The following is a 13,798-nucleotide window of genomic DNA, read 5'->3' as shown; positions in this document are numbered from 1 at the left end:
TTTAGAAACTATAGGAAATCAATGCAGAGTAACTTTCTGGGCTGTATTCAGTTGAGAAAGCTGTATTGAAGTTTTTAAAAAGGTGCATGGCACACATTGCTAATAGCAGCTACCCAGGAGACGGAGGCAGTCAGATTCCAAATCTGAACACAGCCTGAGTAATTTAGCAACTTAGCAAGTCTCACTTTCAAAATAGAAAGGTCTGGAAACATAGCTTAGTGCAAAGGCCTTGGGTTCAATCCCTAGTACTGAAAAACAAAAGCAAAAATCAAAAAGTGTGTGCCACATACTCATCGGATGTGAGAGTCAGGAAGGTTCCAGGGTCACCAAGATCTCCTGCCCAGTCCCCTGGGCCACCATGTAGAGAGGGAGAAGAAAAGGACAAGCAGGCCAGGATCGAAGTGGTTATCTCTGCCATAGTCCTTAACCTCTGCCTCCTTTTGCCCCAACTCACTGACCAGTTTTATTGTTTATTCTTTTATGTAAGAGTTTGTATGAAAGAAGTGTTCTGAGGTTAAAAATACTTGAAGAAATAGTTTATTCTAAAGTAGCTCCCTCCTTTTCCAGGTAAAGACACAGCAGCCCAAGTAGTTAAGACATACATACCTAAGTAAATTGTACTGCAGTTGCCATAGCAGTTAGAAATACACTTTCTTGGGACAGTTTCCTTATGTGCCTCCCTTGCTGTATTAGAGTGAAAATCCAAATGGGACAGACAGGAAAGCGCCATGCATAAGAGAGTTTATACTGTAATTTAGTTTCAATATTATCATCATTTCCCATTGTCTACCACTACTGCAATCACATAGGTTACGGGAAGCCCTGGGGATCATTGCAGGTGCTCAGGGGACCCCTCTTCTTTAGACAAAGCATCCTCTCTTTTTATCTTCTTTCTATGTCAGGCTTCTGGGTAAAGTTTCTTTTGAATCAAGAGCTCTGTAACTTCAAAAGAGTTTGAAAACCACTGATCTAGCAGGAGTTTTGCAAATGAGAATAAACAGTTGTGTTCCTTTGAAACGCTGGTGGGAGTCTGTGACTATGGAGATGACCAGCCACAAAGTGTACTGAGCAGTCATGGGCTGAATACCTGATTCAAAGGGATCACATATACGGAAGTACTCGAATAGGTTAGCTGGAATCAGAGGGACTGAAACTCACCATGGAAACTTTTGGGCTGCATTAAGATTTTGAGTGCCTTTTAAAGCTGTATATTCCCAAGGTCTTTTATTTTTTTTTTTGCCTCTGTAACTCTGTGTGGTGGTCCTGTGTGGATTCTTAAGTGGCACTTGACAGATCATGGTGCTTTCTTCCCTGTCTTCACTTTTTAGTGCACTTATATTTCAATCGACCAAGTTCCGAGGACTCATGCCATAGTGATGAGCAGACCCGCCTGGCTGTGGGGAGCAGAAATGGGAGCTAATGAGCACGGAGTGTGCATAGCCAATGAAGCCATCAATGCCAGAGAACCAGCCGCTGAGACAGAAGCCTTACTGGGGATGGATCTGGTCAGGTACTATGTGGTGATTTTTAAAAAATAACTACCCAGAATATGTTGAAAATGGGTACAAGATTTATTTCCTCCTAAACTTCATATTTTGTAACATAGTTCTCCTAAAGATGATGGGTACCTTTTGATGGAAACTTTGAGATGATGGGAAAAAAGAATAGATTACAATGGAATATTACTCAGCAGTAAAAAAATACTGTCATGTGCTACAACATGATGAGCTTGAAAATATGTTAAGTGAAAGAAACTAGACTCAAAAGTCACACATTGTATGCAATATACAGAAGACATGAATCCATAGAGGCAGAAAGTAAATTAATGGTTCCTGGAATTGGGGTGGGGATGAGGGAATGAACAGTGATTCCTAATGGGTATGGGGTTTCTTTTTGGGGTGCTGAAATATTCTAAATTCAAATTATGGTGATGGTTGCACAATTTTGTGAATAGACTAAAACTCACTGAACTGTATAGTTTAAATAGGTAAACTTTATGTTATTTGAAGTATGTAAAAGATGTATACAAATATGTAAAATGGATAAAAGAGTAGAGATCACTTTCTTCTCTTGCTGCATCTCAGTTGTCTTTTCCTCCTGTTCTTCCCCTCCCAGACACTATGAGCCAGAAAGAGCAGGATGTAGAAGTTGGATAAAGCAGGGATCTTCATCTGTTTGTTTACCTTGATGCCCCAAGCCCTGGGAACTGTGTGCCTGGTGTGTAATAGGTGATGAATAACTGAATTTTGAGTGAAGGACTAATGTAGAGGGTGGAGTAGAACAAAACAACCTTCTGAAATGACTTTAAAAAAATTGAAACGATAAAATGGAATCCTAACATAGCTGAATAAAGATCAGGCTGAGCTGAGGTCTTGGCTTTTAGGGTGGGTACACCAAATCAAGTCCCTTCTCTGGGCCGATTTCCCTTCTTTTTTCAATGTGAGGCTTAATTGGATTACTTCTGAGCACCCTTCCAAGGTGAACTTCCTTGAAAAGGAACAGAAGGTTTAACAATGGTTTTGTAGGGGGACATTGCACATTTAGATAGAAGCCGTGCAGTCACTCCTGCCACTCAACACTTGGTTCTGGTAGGAACTTCAGTTAGGTAGCCTATTGCTTTTATGTCTTCCTTGTTATTATTGGTTCTTATATACTCAGTGCAGTATTCCTGAACTGGGAAAAGGCAGAAAAAGCCTCTTATTTACACCCAGTTTTCTCTTAAGTAACAATAAAATATAAGAATAACAACAAGTTTTGAATCGATATTTTGATTGATCTTCCAGTATGTTTTTTAACTTTGTACTTAATGGAAATCCTGAAAATGAAGAATTAGTAATATGACTTTAAAATTCCTCATTTATAATCTGTATTCTGAGTCATTATATTTGTAGTCTGGGACTTACAGAATTACAAAAATCACCATTTTAACAGTTAACTTCTAAAGGATGATGGAAGAAAATGCTTTTGTTCTCCCAACCCTCAGCTTATCTTTTCAAAAAACAATAGGATTTTCATGGATATCTACTCTTTGCCAGACTCTGTGGCATGTGAAGCAGCTCAAAACTTTGAAGACATTTTAGTCTGATTTTAGGGAAAAGACAGAAAAGTGATCAGTGCAGATTTTGTGGGCCATTTAAGAGATGATAGTAGGAAAGAGGAGACTCAGAGGAGATGTGATGTCACATGAATGATATAGAGAGTTCCAGACTATGGCCCTCCATGAACACTACTGGATGTTTAGAGTCTGCCACAGACTAGGCACATTTGGGATGCTGTGGGGAGGTGTGTTTGACTTGAAGGATGCAGACAGAGAATTTGGCACATAATTGGTGTTGTGATATTTAGCAAAGTCTGGAATAATAACAGATGTCTAGAGGAGATAACAGGGTGAGAGCTGAACATTAGTTATTTAAGTTCATCTCTGTCCCTTGCTAGCAAAAAGGGTGTGAGGAGGATTCATCACTGAGGTGGGGTGCAGTTATCTGTACCTTTAGTGGATCTTGGTGTTCGATGTCTGGTTTCAGCTTTAAACCAGCTGTAATTAGTTCACCCAAGCCTCATCAGAATATAAGAGTCTGTTTTATATCAACCAAGTCCTATAGGTGACTCCTGAGCCAGAAATCCTCCTGTATTAATTTCCAGGAAGCTCTACAAACATTTGAGGAGCTAGGTTTTAGAGTAGTGGTTGTGACAGCCAACAAGTGTGGTGTGGGAGCCCATAGGAAATGCAGATTCTCAGGCCCTACTCCACCCTTACTGAATCTGGCAGCCTGTTTTAACCGGCCCTCCCGAGGTGAATGACACACAAAACAGGCCAAAAACCATTGTTGCAAGAGGAACTTGCTATGGGTTGGTTATATTCTCACAATTTTGGGCTCAGCATCTCCCCAGGTATTGCTGTTGGATGTACTTCTACTTTCTCTGCCCTTGCTTGTCCTGATAGGACATCCTTCTTTCCTGGACACCTCCTGTGAGAGTAGGCTAGTTACATTTTACAGTCTATTTCAGTTCTGTTCTGGACTGTGGTTTATGATTAAGAGAACACAGCATTTCCCCCATAAGGTACCCCAGTCCTCTGTGCTTTCCAGCCACGTGCCAAATCCAATTGCAGTTCAAAGAGACATCAATGCATGACAGTGGCCTTTCAATAGGCACTGACCTTAAAAACCAAGGTATAAACTGTGTGCTTCTTAGAGGCTTGGGAGAATGCAAGCCTCAGGCAATACTGTTTTTAAAATTCATTTCCAGTGACATTGATGGTAAAAGCCAAGTTTTACTTGTTTCTTGTTTTTGTTTTGTTTTGTTGCTTTTGATCCGCAGGTCTCTGTGAGACTCTAACAACTAGTCCTTTATTTATTATTTATTTATTTATTTATTTATTGCTGAGAAAAAGGGGGCACATGAACACATACAGACAATTTCACATCTTTCATGAGGCTGGTGTCAAGGATCAAGTTACCGGCAGGAGCCGATGAAAAGATGGAAGTTTATTTTCTCCATGTCAAGTGTCTCTTACAATTCAAAATCTGTTTGTCATGGTAGTATGTGCTCCATACTTGTGAGGACCAAGAACTTTGGGACTCACTGGTCAGTGGTATGTTGGAAATGTCTAAAAATCAGCTCAGTGTGTGTGGGGGGGGCAGCCCTGATTTGTGGCCTTTTTCAATTCCTGTGGTGTAAATCCTCCCACCATGACAGATTTCAAGTTACCATTGGCATAGCAACTGGCTCACAATCCCTGAAATGTAAGCCTCTGCTCCCAACCTGCCACCAGGTCAGCAGATCACCACACTCTTTCAGTAAGCTCTGTTTCTTCTTTCTTTTGCATAACTGCTTTATTTGTTTCTTCTTCTGCAGACCCATTTTCGTTGTTGTTGTTGTTTTGTTTGGTACCATGGATTGAACTCAGGACCTTGCATTTTTGAGGCAGGCATGGCACCAATGAGCTAAATCCTCAACCCTGCAGACCCATTTTTGCTGTTCTCATTTGTGTTTAATGTTAGCACCAGAACCCAGTCAATCTCAGCATTTCAGAACATCTTATAATTCTGAACACGTCTTGTTATCCCCTCATCACATTAAAAAACACAGCAGTCCTTTAAAAGAAGCCAGTGTGAAAATTTGGAAAGTCTGCAGTTTGTCTTTTGGTTGTTAGTGAATGTGAGAACTCACAGGAGGTTGGAAAGGTGGCCTGGTGAATGTCTGTAGGTGGGAAGGATCCATGTACAGTTAGGATTTTCCTAAAGTTCTAGGAAGATGTGCTTTGCAGGTGTTATTTCATTTAACTCTCATACCAACCTAATGAAGTAGACGTGCTTATCTACATTTGGTGGACAAGGAATCTGGAGCTTTGGGAGATTAAAAGCCTTGCCAAAGGTCCAGGGTAAGAAGGTGGTGAGTCAGGGATATACCAGGCCTGCTGACCCGGGGTGGGGAGGCAACACTCCATATTAAATTGCACTTTACTTCTCTTAATGAGATGGGAAGCTCCAGTCTCTGAGAGATGCAGGTGAATCAAAAGGCTTCCTACACACTTCACCCTATCAAAAGTCAAAGTGACCATACATTTAGTTTTAGGAGGTTGAGTTGGCATTTATGAGTGATGCATGAATCATAGCTTAATTCTACAAAATAGAATAAGACTTCCCACCAGGTAATAGCGGAATAGTGGATTTTATAAAGTGGAAAAAAAATGGAACAGAACAATAGAAAAAGAAATCAATTGGTTACCCTTAGGTTACTTCAGGTTACTTTTTCCTAAGAGTTAAAACAGGAGGGGCTTCCTTATTACTCAGATCAGTCAGGGTCGGTCATGTTGGTGAAAGGAGTATCTTTTACCCTTCAGTCAGAATTATGCCTCTAGGTGGGTGTTGAGGTCCTTCTTTGCCTGGAGGACATCCAGATCAGGGTGGAGGCCAAGTGTAATAGGGGTCTCAGTGGAACATAAGCAGGCAGAACATCAGGAGAGAGAAAATTGGAAACTACAAAAGAGAAATCTCAACCTGCAAAGATGGGGCTGTTGGAAAAGGCCAACATGGGTTCCAAGCATGTGTTCGTATGGGTCACCTGGTGCTGTGCGCAGGCCCTGGGGCAGGAGTCTGCCTGGGATGTGTTTATGAGGCCTTGTGACCAGGGTCCCTGCAGAGTGCACAGCTCTGGGTGATGAGATGTCTCACAGCATACTTGTCTGGTCCTTATCCTCAAGATAGTATGAACACTTGCTTTTGCTACTCCTCTTTGGAGAAGATGACATTGCCAAGGGAAAAGTCTACTTAACTTGATTTTTCAATGGATTCATTGCTTTTTTTCATGCAGATGGGTAATGTACCAACATTGTAGCAAGATTTGAAGGAGGCATATCTCAGACAGCAGTGTGGAAACCCAGTTAGCATGCTCATGGGGCACAAAAGAATCTGGTTTATTTTTTTATCACTCTCCTAAGTCCTTAGGATCCAGCTTTGTAAATCCCAGCGTTGTAACCAAGTTTTCCTTAATAAGCTAAAAATGAGAAATGTCAAATGGATTTGTACATAGGGATCTGATTAAAATAATAAGTATATTACAAGACTAAATCTGTGGGTTGTAGATGCATTAGCTTTTCTTCTCTATGGCAACACAGTGGAAGCTGGAAGTATTACACTGTTGAAAAATTTACCAGGAAGAGGCTTATCCCACCATCTCAGCAGCTCTACTCATGTCCATCCTTGTTTTTAAGACTTTAGCTTTTGCCAGCAGAATTATAATTTGAATGAATAGATGAGTAAATGAACTGAGTACATATCATGTGCCATCGTTTTTCATATCAGCCTGAGAGGGAAGTAATATCATTTCACTTTATCAATAAGGAAATAAAAAGTTGGAAGATCACATTACTTAAGATTGTACAGCCAGTGAATGGCAGAACCAGAGCTAGAAACTGTGTCTCTTTATCTCAAATCATGTATTTGATTGCCACAATGTTCTTCCTCCTGAAATATCCTTACCACACTTCCTCGATTCTAAGCACGAGTGCTGCATAGTCTCGTGTTCATTGTCTCATAAAACCCATTTTCATAGCAGCTCAATGAGACAGGCACTTACTGTAAGGTGGCATAAAACCGAAGTTCAAATATATTATGTAACCTGCCCCATTTCACTTAAAGGGCAGTGATCTGTACCCTTCTTAAAGACTTTAGTAATTGGAAGGGCCAGGGAAGATGGATGTCTCACTTCAGAAGGCATTTATGTTCTTTTAATTACTACTTATTACTAATTGTCTTAGTCTGTTCAGGATGCCTTAACAAAACACCATAAAAAGGATGGCTTGTAAAGGGAAGAAATAAATTGCTTATAGTTCTGGGAAGTTGAAGATCAAGGTGCCAGCATGTGGTGTCTACCGTGGGACCATTTTCTGATTCATGGCTGGTGCCTTCTTGCTGTGTCCCCAGATGGTGGATAGAGCAAGGCAGGTCTCTGAGGCTTCATTCATAAGGGCACTAATCCCATTCGTGAGGGAATGACCCTCATGATTTAATCACCTCCCAAAGGCCCCACTTCCTAATACCATCATATTGAGTGTCAGAATACAAACACATGAATTTTCAGTGGGCACAAACAGGCCATAGCAGAAACTAAAATACCTGCTGTCGTATAGTGGAGATCAAGACTGGGCAGAGATTTCCTTCTGTTTAGGCTGCATTTGGGAAGGGACATGTGCCCCAGTAAAGGTGTCTCGCTGAGAGCTAGAGCAGGGCTGGTCAGCCCCTTAGGAAACAGAGCCAGCAGAGAAAGAAGGGGCTGACCTTTCTTTCTAAAGAAAGAAACCAGTGGTTCCCCATTCTTCTTTCTTCCTAGAAAGCTGATTTCCAAACATGTTAAGTATCCCCATGATTGGTAACTGAATACACGGGAGAAGTATTCTCAGTTAAAGTAATGCTCATCAGTTTTCAAATTAGTCTGCATATTCAGCGTGCTTATACTTGTTGGTAGGATTCAGGGCTCAGCCTTGGCCCAGTCTTTGGTTGCTATGGTAATAATCAAGTGGTATGAAATGACTGAGGTGCACTTTTCTTTACTGCAGGCTTGGTTTAGAAAGAGGAACAACAGCTAAAGAAGCCTTAGATGTCATTGTCTCCTTGTTGGAAGAACATGGACAAGGGGGGAATTACTATGAAGATGCCAACTCTTGCCATAGCTTCCAAAGTGCGTACCTGATTGTGGATCGTGAAGAAGCCTGGGTGCTTGAGACCGTAGGGAAGTACTGGGCTGCTGAGAAAATCACGGGTGAGTGTGTGTAAAGATCGAGGAGTTTTGAGTGCAGTTGCAAGGTTGAAATTTGGCTGCACACATGGCACCAGACCAGACTTATGCTGATGGCTGACCCTGTCTGTATTGGCTCTCCATGCTCAAGCATATCTCTTACTTGTGGACATCTCTGTCCACATGGTGAGCTGGAAGTCTCCAAATTCAGAGTGAAGGAATGGTGACGTAGGGAAAGTTGCAGTTAACATTTCATGTCATATTTTCTGCTTGCTTCTTGGGGAGGACTCAGTTTTGGTCACTAGCAGCTCCATGATCCAAACCATTAATTACTCTGTTAGTTGGTCAAGGAAGTGGTAGATCTTCATTCATACAATTATGAGTCTCTTCAAGAGGGAGTTGGCTCTTGTCACCCTCCAGCCCTGTGATGGAATCCTTGTGCTTGGAATTTTGCTGTGGAATAGGAGTTTGAATCTGTGTGAGCACTGTTGAATGCCTCACTGAGCCAACCAGGCCATTTCTCTGTGAGATAATGTTTCTAGAAAAGCAGAGAACTTGGTGATCCTCCCAGGATTTAGTGCCCATAGAATTCCTGTTATGTGGCCTGTGCAGCATCTTGCTTCAAAGACAGCACTGGGAAGGAGATGTTGGAGCTGGGCATGTTGGTCTCAGCAACTTTATATTCTGGATGGAGTGGGATCCAAGAATGGGAAAGTGGCCTCAAAGAGGACTAAACAAGTGTAAGAGAGAACTAGCCTGTGACATTCCTCTTATATTCCTTGGGACAGGATGATATATACAGGACATGTGTGCTACCTTTCCCTATCCAGTGCCTGTGGCAGACATGGCTAGTAGATCACTGCATTCTTCTCGTGTTGAGCTTATACTTGGCCTATGTTTTACTATGCAATCCCTTCCTGTTAATCAAAAGAGTGAAACTTGTTTGCTCTCCCTGCCTTATGGGTGTTGGAACCAGATCGGACCTGAGTTTGAAGCAGATCTGGTGCATTTCGTGGGAGTCAAGCCTGTTGCCTGTGCACAAAGCCCAGTGATCAGGGTTTGATGGCTACATTAAACCCTATATAAAAAGTTGCCTCACCGAGGCAGAGAAATATAGTCTGGTTTCCTGGTCAAGTTCTCCCTGCCTTATGGGTGTTGGAACCAGATCGGACCTGAGTTTGAAGCAGATCTGGTGCATTTTGTGGGAGTCAAGCCTGTTGCCTGTGCACAAAGCCCAGTTTGTAGCCATCAAACCCTATATAAAAAGTTGCCTCACCGAGGCAGAGAAATATAGTCTGGTTTCCTGGTCAATCTGTGTTAAGGCTGTCTGCTTGGAGGAGGAGTGGTTTCTTTTCATTCTCATGAGGGTGCAAAATGAGCAGCCACAGGGAATTTCCCACCCTTGTCTGCCCCATGTACATCTAGCAGAGCCTTGCCTTGTGGTGTGTATAGAACAGAGGCAGCCAGGATGGCCTGGTAGGTCTATCTCCCTTGCAGTGCAGCAACTTAAAACTCCTTTATACAATGCCCTCCGAAGATGAAGTCTTACTGCTGAAAGGCTTTATCAAGGAGGCCTGTGGGCCATGCTTCAAAGCACTCAGATTGCTTTTAAGTAGAATCTGAGACTTTTTGATCTATAACTGCCTTTCAGAAGCTGAGCTTCCCTTCACCATAATAGCTTAAAAAATCCATCTCCACAAAAATGAATGTTATCTTTCACTAAGCATTTAAATAAAAACCCCAACCATTTCATTGATTTCATGTCCTGTGATCCCAGTAGCCCATGTGATTGATGGCAGTAGAGTTTAATGCACTCTATCCTCCAAATGCTGGTTCTTGAAAGCAAATGTCTACTATAAATCAATGCTTTAGGAAAATGACATCTGTGGAGTTGTTTACATGAGCTTTTCTTTTCTTTTTTAGCTTAGTATGCATGATGTCAAAAATCACTTGCTTAGGCCCAAACCACTCTTTTATTTTTTAATTGTTTATAATTTTAATTTTGTAGTGCCCTCTGAAAAAATGAACAGCAAAGGATCCTATCAGCCAGAAGTACTTACTTTAGAAGTGTAAATCAGAGCAAAACATTCTGGGAGAACTCAGTCCAACACTGACCTTTCCTTTAGGGTTTCTGGCAGGAATGGCATTATTGCAACCTGTTAGTTTGAGCTGTGTTTCTCCTCACTTTATTCTCCAAGAACCTGGAAGCTCTCCACATACTCTCTTGGAGCAGCAGCTATGGATGGCCTTTTTGAGCTAGCACTGCTAGGATGCTGTTTTCATTCTGGACAGCATCTTGAAGTTTAAAGTTCTAGTCATCCTCTATATCTGAGCTCATGTTTTATAGAACACATAGCAGCCTGCCAGCTGATGAGCATTTCTGTCCTAACTTTATCACCAAAGCAGAGCATACCCAGAATGCAGACATTTCTGATTTTAGGTCTCTTTAGCCTATGCTTCTGTTTTTATGAGAAAAAAATTCTCATATATTGTTCACACACAAACATGGATACACCCAGGCACATACATTTGCAAGTACAGTCCATTACTTTCAAGTGATTCATTCTTTTTTTTTTTTTTTTCCCGGTACTGGGGATTGAACTCGGGTCCTTGTGCTTGCAAGGCAAGCCACCGAACCACTGAGCTAAATCCCCAGCCCTCAAGTGATTCATTCTTATTGCCACTATGTTTTTTTAAATATTGAGAAGTGCAAGGGGCTGGGGATTTAGCTCAGTGGCAATGCCTCTGCCTTGCAGATGCAAGGTCCTGAGTTCAATCACTGGTACCGCCCCACAAAAAAAGAAGAAGTGGAAAAAAAGCTGGATGAAGAAGCAAATGATTTGTATTTTTTAGAAAATCATGTATATTTGGGCGGAGAATGGTATAACGTGTTCTTCCAGGGGTAAACAAATCAAGGTGGGGGAACAAGGGGCCTGTACATGCTACAGAGCATTCCCATGGGGGAGTCTCTGACAGGCTTCTGTCTTATTAGTTCAGTAGGTCTTTCAAAGAACCTTTCCATTTTATTTTATTTTGGTATCAGGGATCAAACTTGGGTCCTTGTGCTTGCGAGGCAGGTGGCAGAACCCTTGAGCCAAATCCCCAGCCCTTTCCTCTTTTTTTAAAAAAAATGTTGCCTACTTGGGGTTTATCTAGGTAGAATGAAAAGCATCCCATATCTCCTTTTGATTGTGAAACCATTATCAGTAAAATTGTTGCTCATTTAAAATGTGAAGACATCAGGTCAAGACTGTTGAAACTTTTTTGTTGTTGCTTTTTTTGAGACAGGGTCTCACTATGTAGTTCAGACTGACCTGGAACTCACTATGTAGGCCAGGCAGGCCTCAAACTCACAGGGATTCTCCTGCCTCAGCCTCCGAACACTGCGATTACAGGCGTGTGCCACCACACCCAGCCTGTTCAAACTTTTTAAGAGGTCTTTTGGAAAAAGGACCAAGTATTGTGTTTCTTTCTTCAAAACCTGAATTGATTCCTCTTGGTAAAGTCAGCATTTCAGGGGAAGGATTCTATATAAGTTTGCATAAATAGATTTTCCACTAACTGGGCTTTGCACTCTCTACAGAGGGAGTGAAGTGCATTTGCAATCAACTTTCACTCACCACTAAGATGGATGCAGAGCATCCTGAACTCAGAACTTATGCTCAGAGCCAAGGCTGGTGGACAGGAGAGGACGAGTTCAATTTTTCCCATGTGTTTTCTCCGGCTGATGACCATCTGGACTGCTGTGCAGGCGTAGAGAGCTTAGAGAATGAAGAAGGTGAGTTTGACCCTTATGATTTTCCTTTTTATACCTGTTGTCTTATGGCAATTCCAGAAAACTGGTCTGAACTTCGGAGGGCATATGAAGAAGCAAATGATTTGTATTTTTTAGAAAATCATGTATATTTGGGCGGAGAATGGTATAAAGTGTTCTTCCAGGGGTAAACAAATCAAGGTGGGGGAACAAGGGGCCTGTGCATGCTACACAGCATTCCCATGGGGGAGTCTCTGACAGGCTTCTGTCTTAGTAGTTCAGTAGGTCTTTCAAAGAACCTTTCCATTTTTTTGTTCCTACTGACACCATTTCCCCTTAAGTCATCAATGTTGTGTTTTGTGGTATTTATCGTAGCCATCCTCTGAGTTCAGTATTGATATATTTGACTTAGTTTCTTCCTCTATTTTTTTCTTGCCCATTCTCATTAATTTTGCTGGGCCATAGCGGCAGGTGTGTTATCTTTTGTTCATCTGAGGTTCCGTTTGTGATCCGGCATGGTCCTTTGTTCCTTGAATGTTTGTTGAGTTGAATTGTTGTGGTTAATTCTCTTCACAAACATTCTATCTGCCACCCAGTTACTGACTTAAAATCAGAATCCATATTTAGGTAAATGTGTTAGCTAGATAGATGGCTTGTTACTTTTGTACCTGAGTAGAAACTCTTCAAAAAACTCTTGCATTCTTTAGTTGAACATATATTTAGTAAGTCAAACTTTTGACCATTTAGAACAGGTGTCAGCAAAGTATGTCCTATAGCAGCTGCCTGCTTGGTAAATACAGTTCAATTGGAAAACAGCCACATTGTTAGTCAGCTTTGTGTCACTATGACAAAATACCTGACATAAGCAACTTATAAGGAAGAAAGGTTTATTCTGGCTCATGATTTCAGAGGTTTCAGTCCGTAGTCAGTTGGCTCATTGCTATTGGGTCTGGTGAGGCCAGGAACAAGTGGAAAGGAAACTGCTCAACTAGTGACAGAGAGGAAAGACAGGTGAGAGGAGGGGAGAAGAGGAAAGAGAGAGCCTTGCTGTCCCCATATATCCTTTAAGGGCATGCCCCCAGTGACCTAAATTCCTTCCACTAGGCCCCACTTCCTAAAGGCTCTACCACCTCCCAGGAGAGCAACAGGCTGGTGACTAAGCCTTTAACACGCAAGCCTTTGGGAACATTCAGAATCCAAACTATAGAATCCTCTTTTATTTATGTATTGTTTATGCCTGCCTTGTGCTATTGTGGCAGAGTTGAGCGGTTACAACAGGCAAGTTATAATAGAAACAACATGGCCCATAAACCTAAAATATTTCCTATCTGGTTCTTTAAGAAAAAGCTTCCCAGCCCTTAATCTAGAAGAATTTGTTAGAACTTTTGCTGTAGAACTTCAGTAATATATTCTGGATGGGAAGGTAAGATGGTATTCATTTTTAAATGGGAACTTAAAAAAAGATAAAAGTTTTTAATTAAAACTAGCTTGATTCTGTAGAACTTCAGTAATATATTCTGGATGGGAAGGTAAGATGGTATTCATTTTTAAATGGGAACTTAAAAAAAGATAAAAGTTTTTAATTAAAAAAACTAGCTTGATAAAGGTTATTAGATAGTCTTTCCAAACTCTCAGCCTGAAATCTGATGAAGCTTTTGAATCTAGCTACAAATTTACAGGAAATAAGATGGAAGAACATACAGAACCACACAAAGAGAACACCATCTGCAGAGTCCAGACTGTGCATAATACTATAGGAGAGTGACCCTGCTTTCCTGACAAATAAGATATGGGGAGGGGACACTC

At 41.4% G+C, this 13,798-nt stretch overlaps 1 protein-coding gene and 1 non-coding gene across 2 annotated transcripts in view; one reads left to right on the top strand and one right to left on the bottom strand.

Annotated features, from left to right (window-relative positions):
- Scrn1 (secernin 1) overlaps nt 1–13,798 on the top strand; it is a 59,883-nt gene that overhangs the window by 32,868 nt on the left and 13,217 nt on the right. Inside the window, exons 3-5 of the mRNA XM_010628296.2 lie at nt 1,329–1,510; nt 8,060–8,262; nt 11,822–12,016. Of these exons, the coding sequence (XP_010626598.1) occupies nt 1,329–1,510; nt 8,060–8,262; nt 11,822–12,016 (580 nt within the window). The remainder of the gene's footprint in view (nt 1–1,328; nt 1,511–8,059; nt 8,263–11,821; nt 12,017–13,798) is intronic.
- Nucleotides 6,310–6,413, bottom strand: LOC117284193. Its single transcript, XR_004515291.1, has one exon. It is a non-coding gene; the product is annotated as a small nucleolar RNA U13 (small nucleolar RNA).

The sequence above is a fragment of the Fukomys damarensis genome, unplaced genomic scaffold (assembly GCF_012274545.1).
Source record: "Fukomys damarensis isolate Sample0158 unplaced genomic scaffold, DMR_v1.0_HiC HiC_scaffold_4, whole genome shotgun sequence".
Classification (NCBI taxonomy): Eukaryota; Metazoa; Chordata; class Mammalia; order Rodentia; family Bathyergidae; genus Fukomys; species Fukomys damarensis.
Note: the sequence above shows the minus strand (reverse complement) of the source record. Positions and strands in the feature narration are given on the sequence as shown.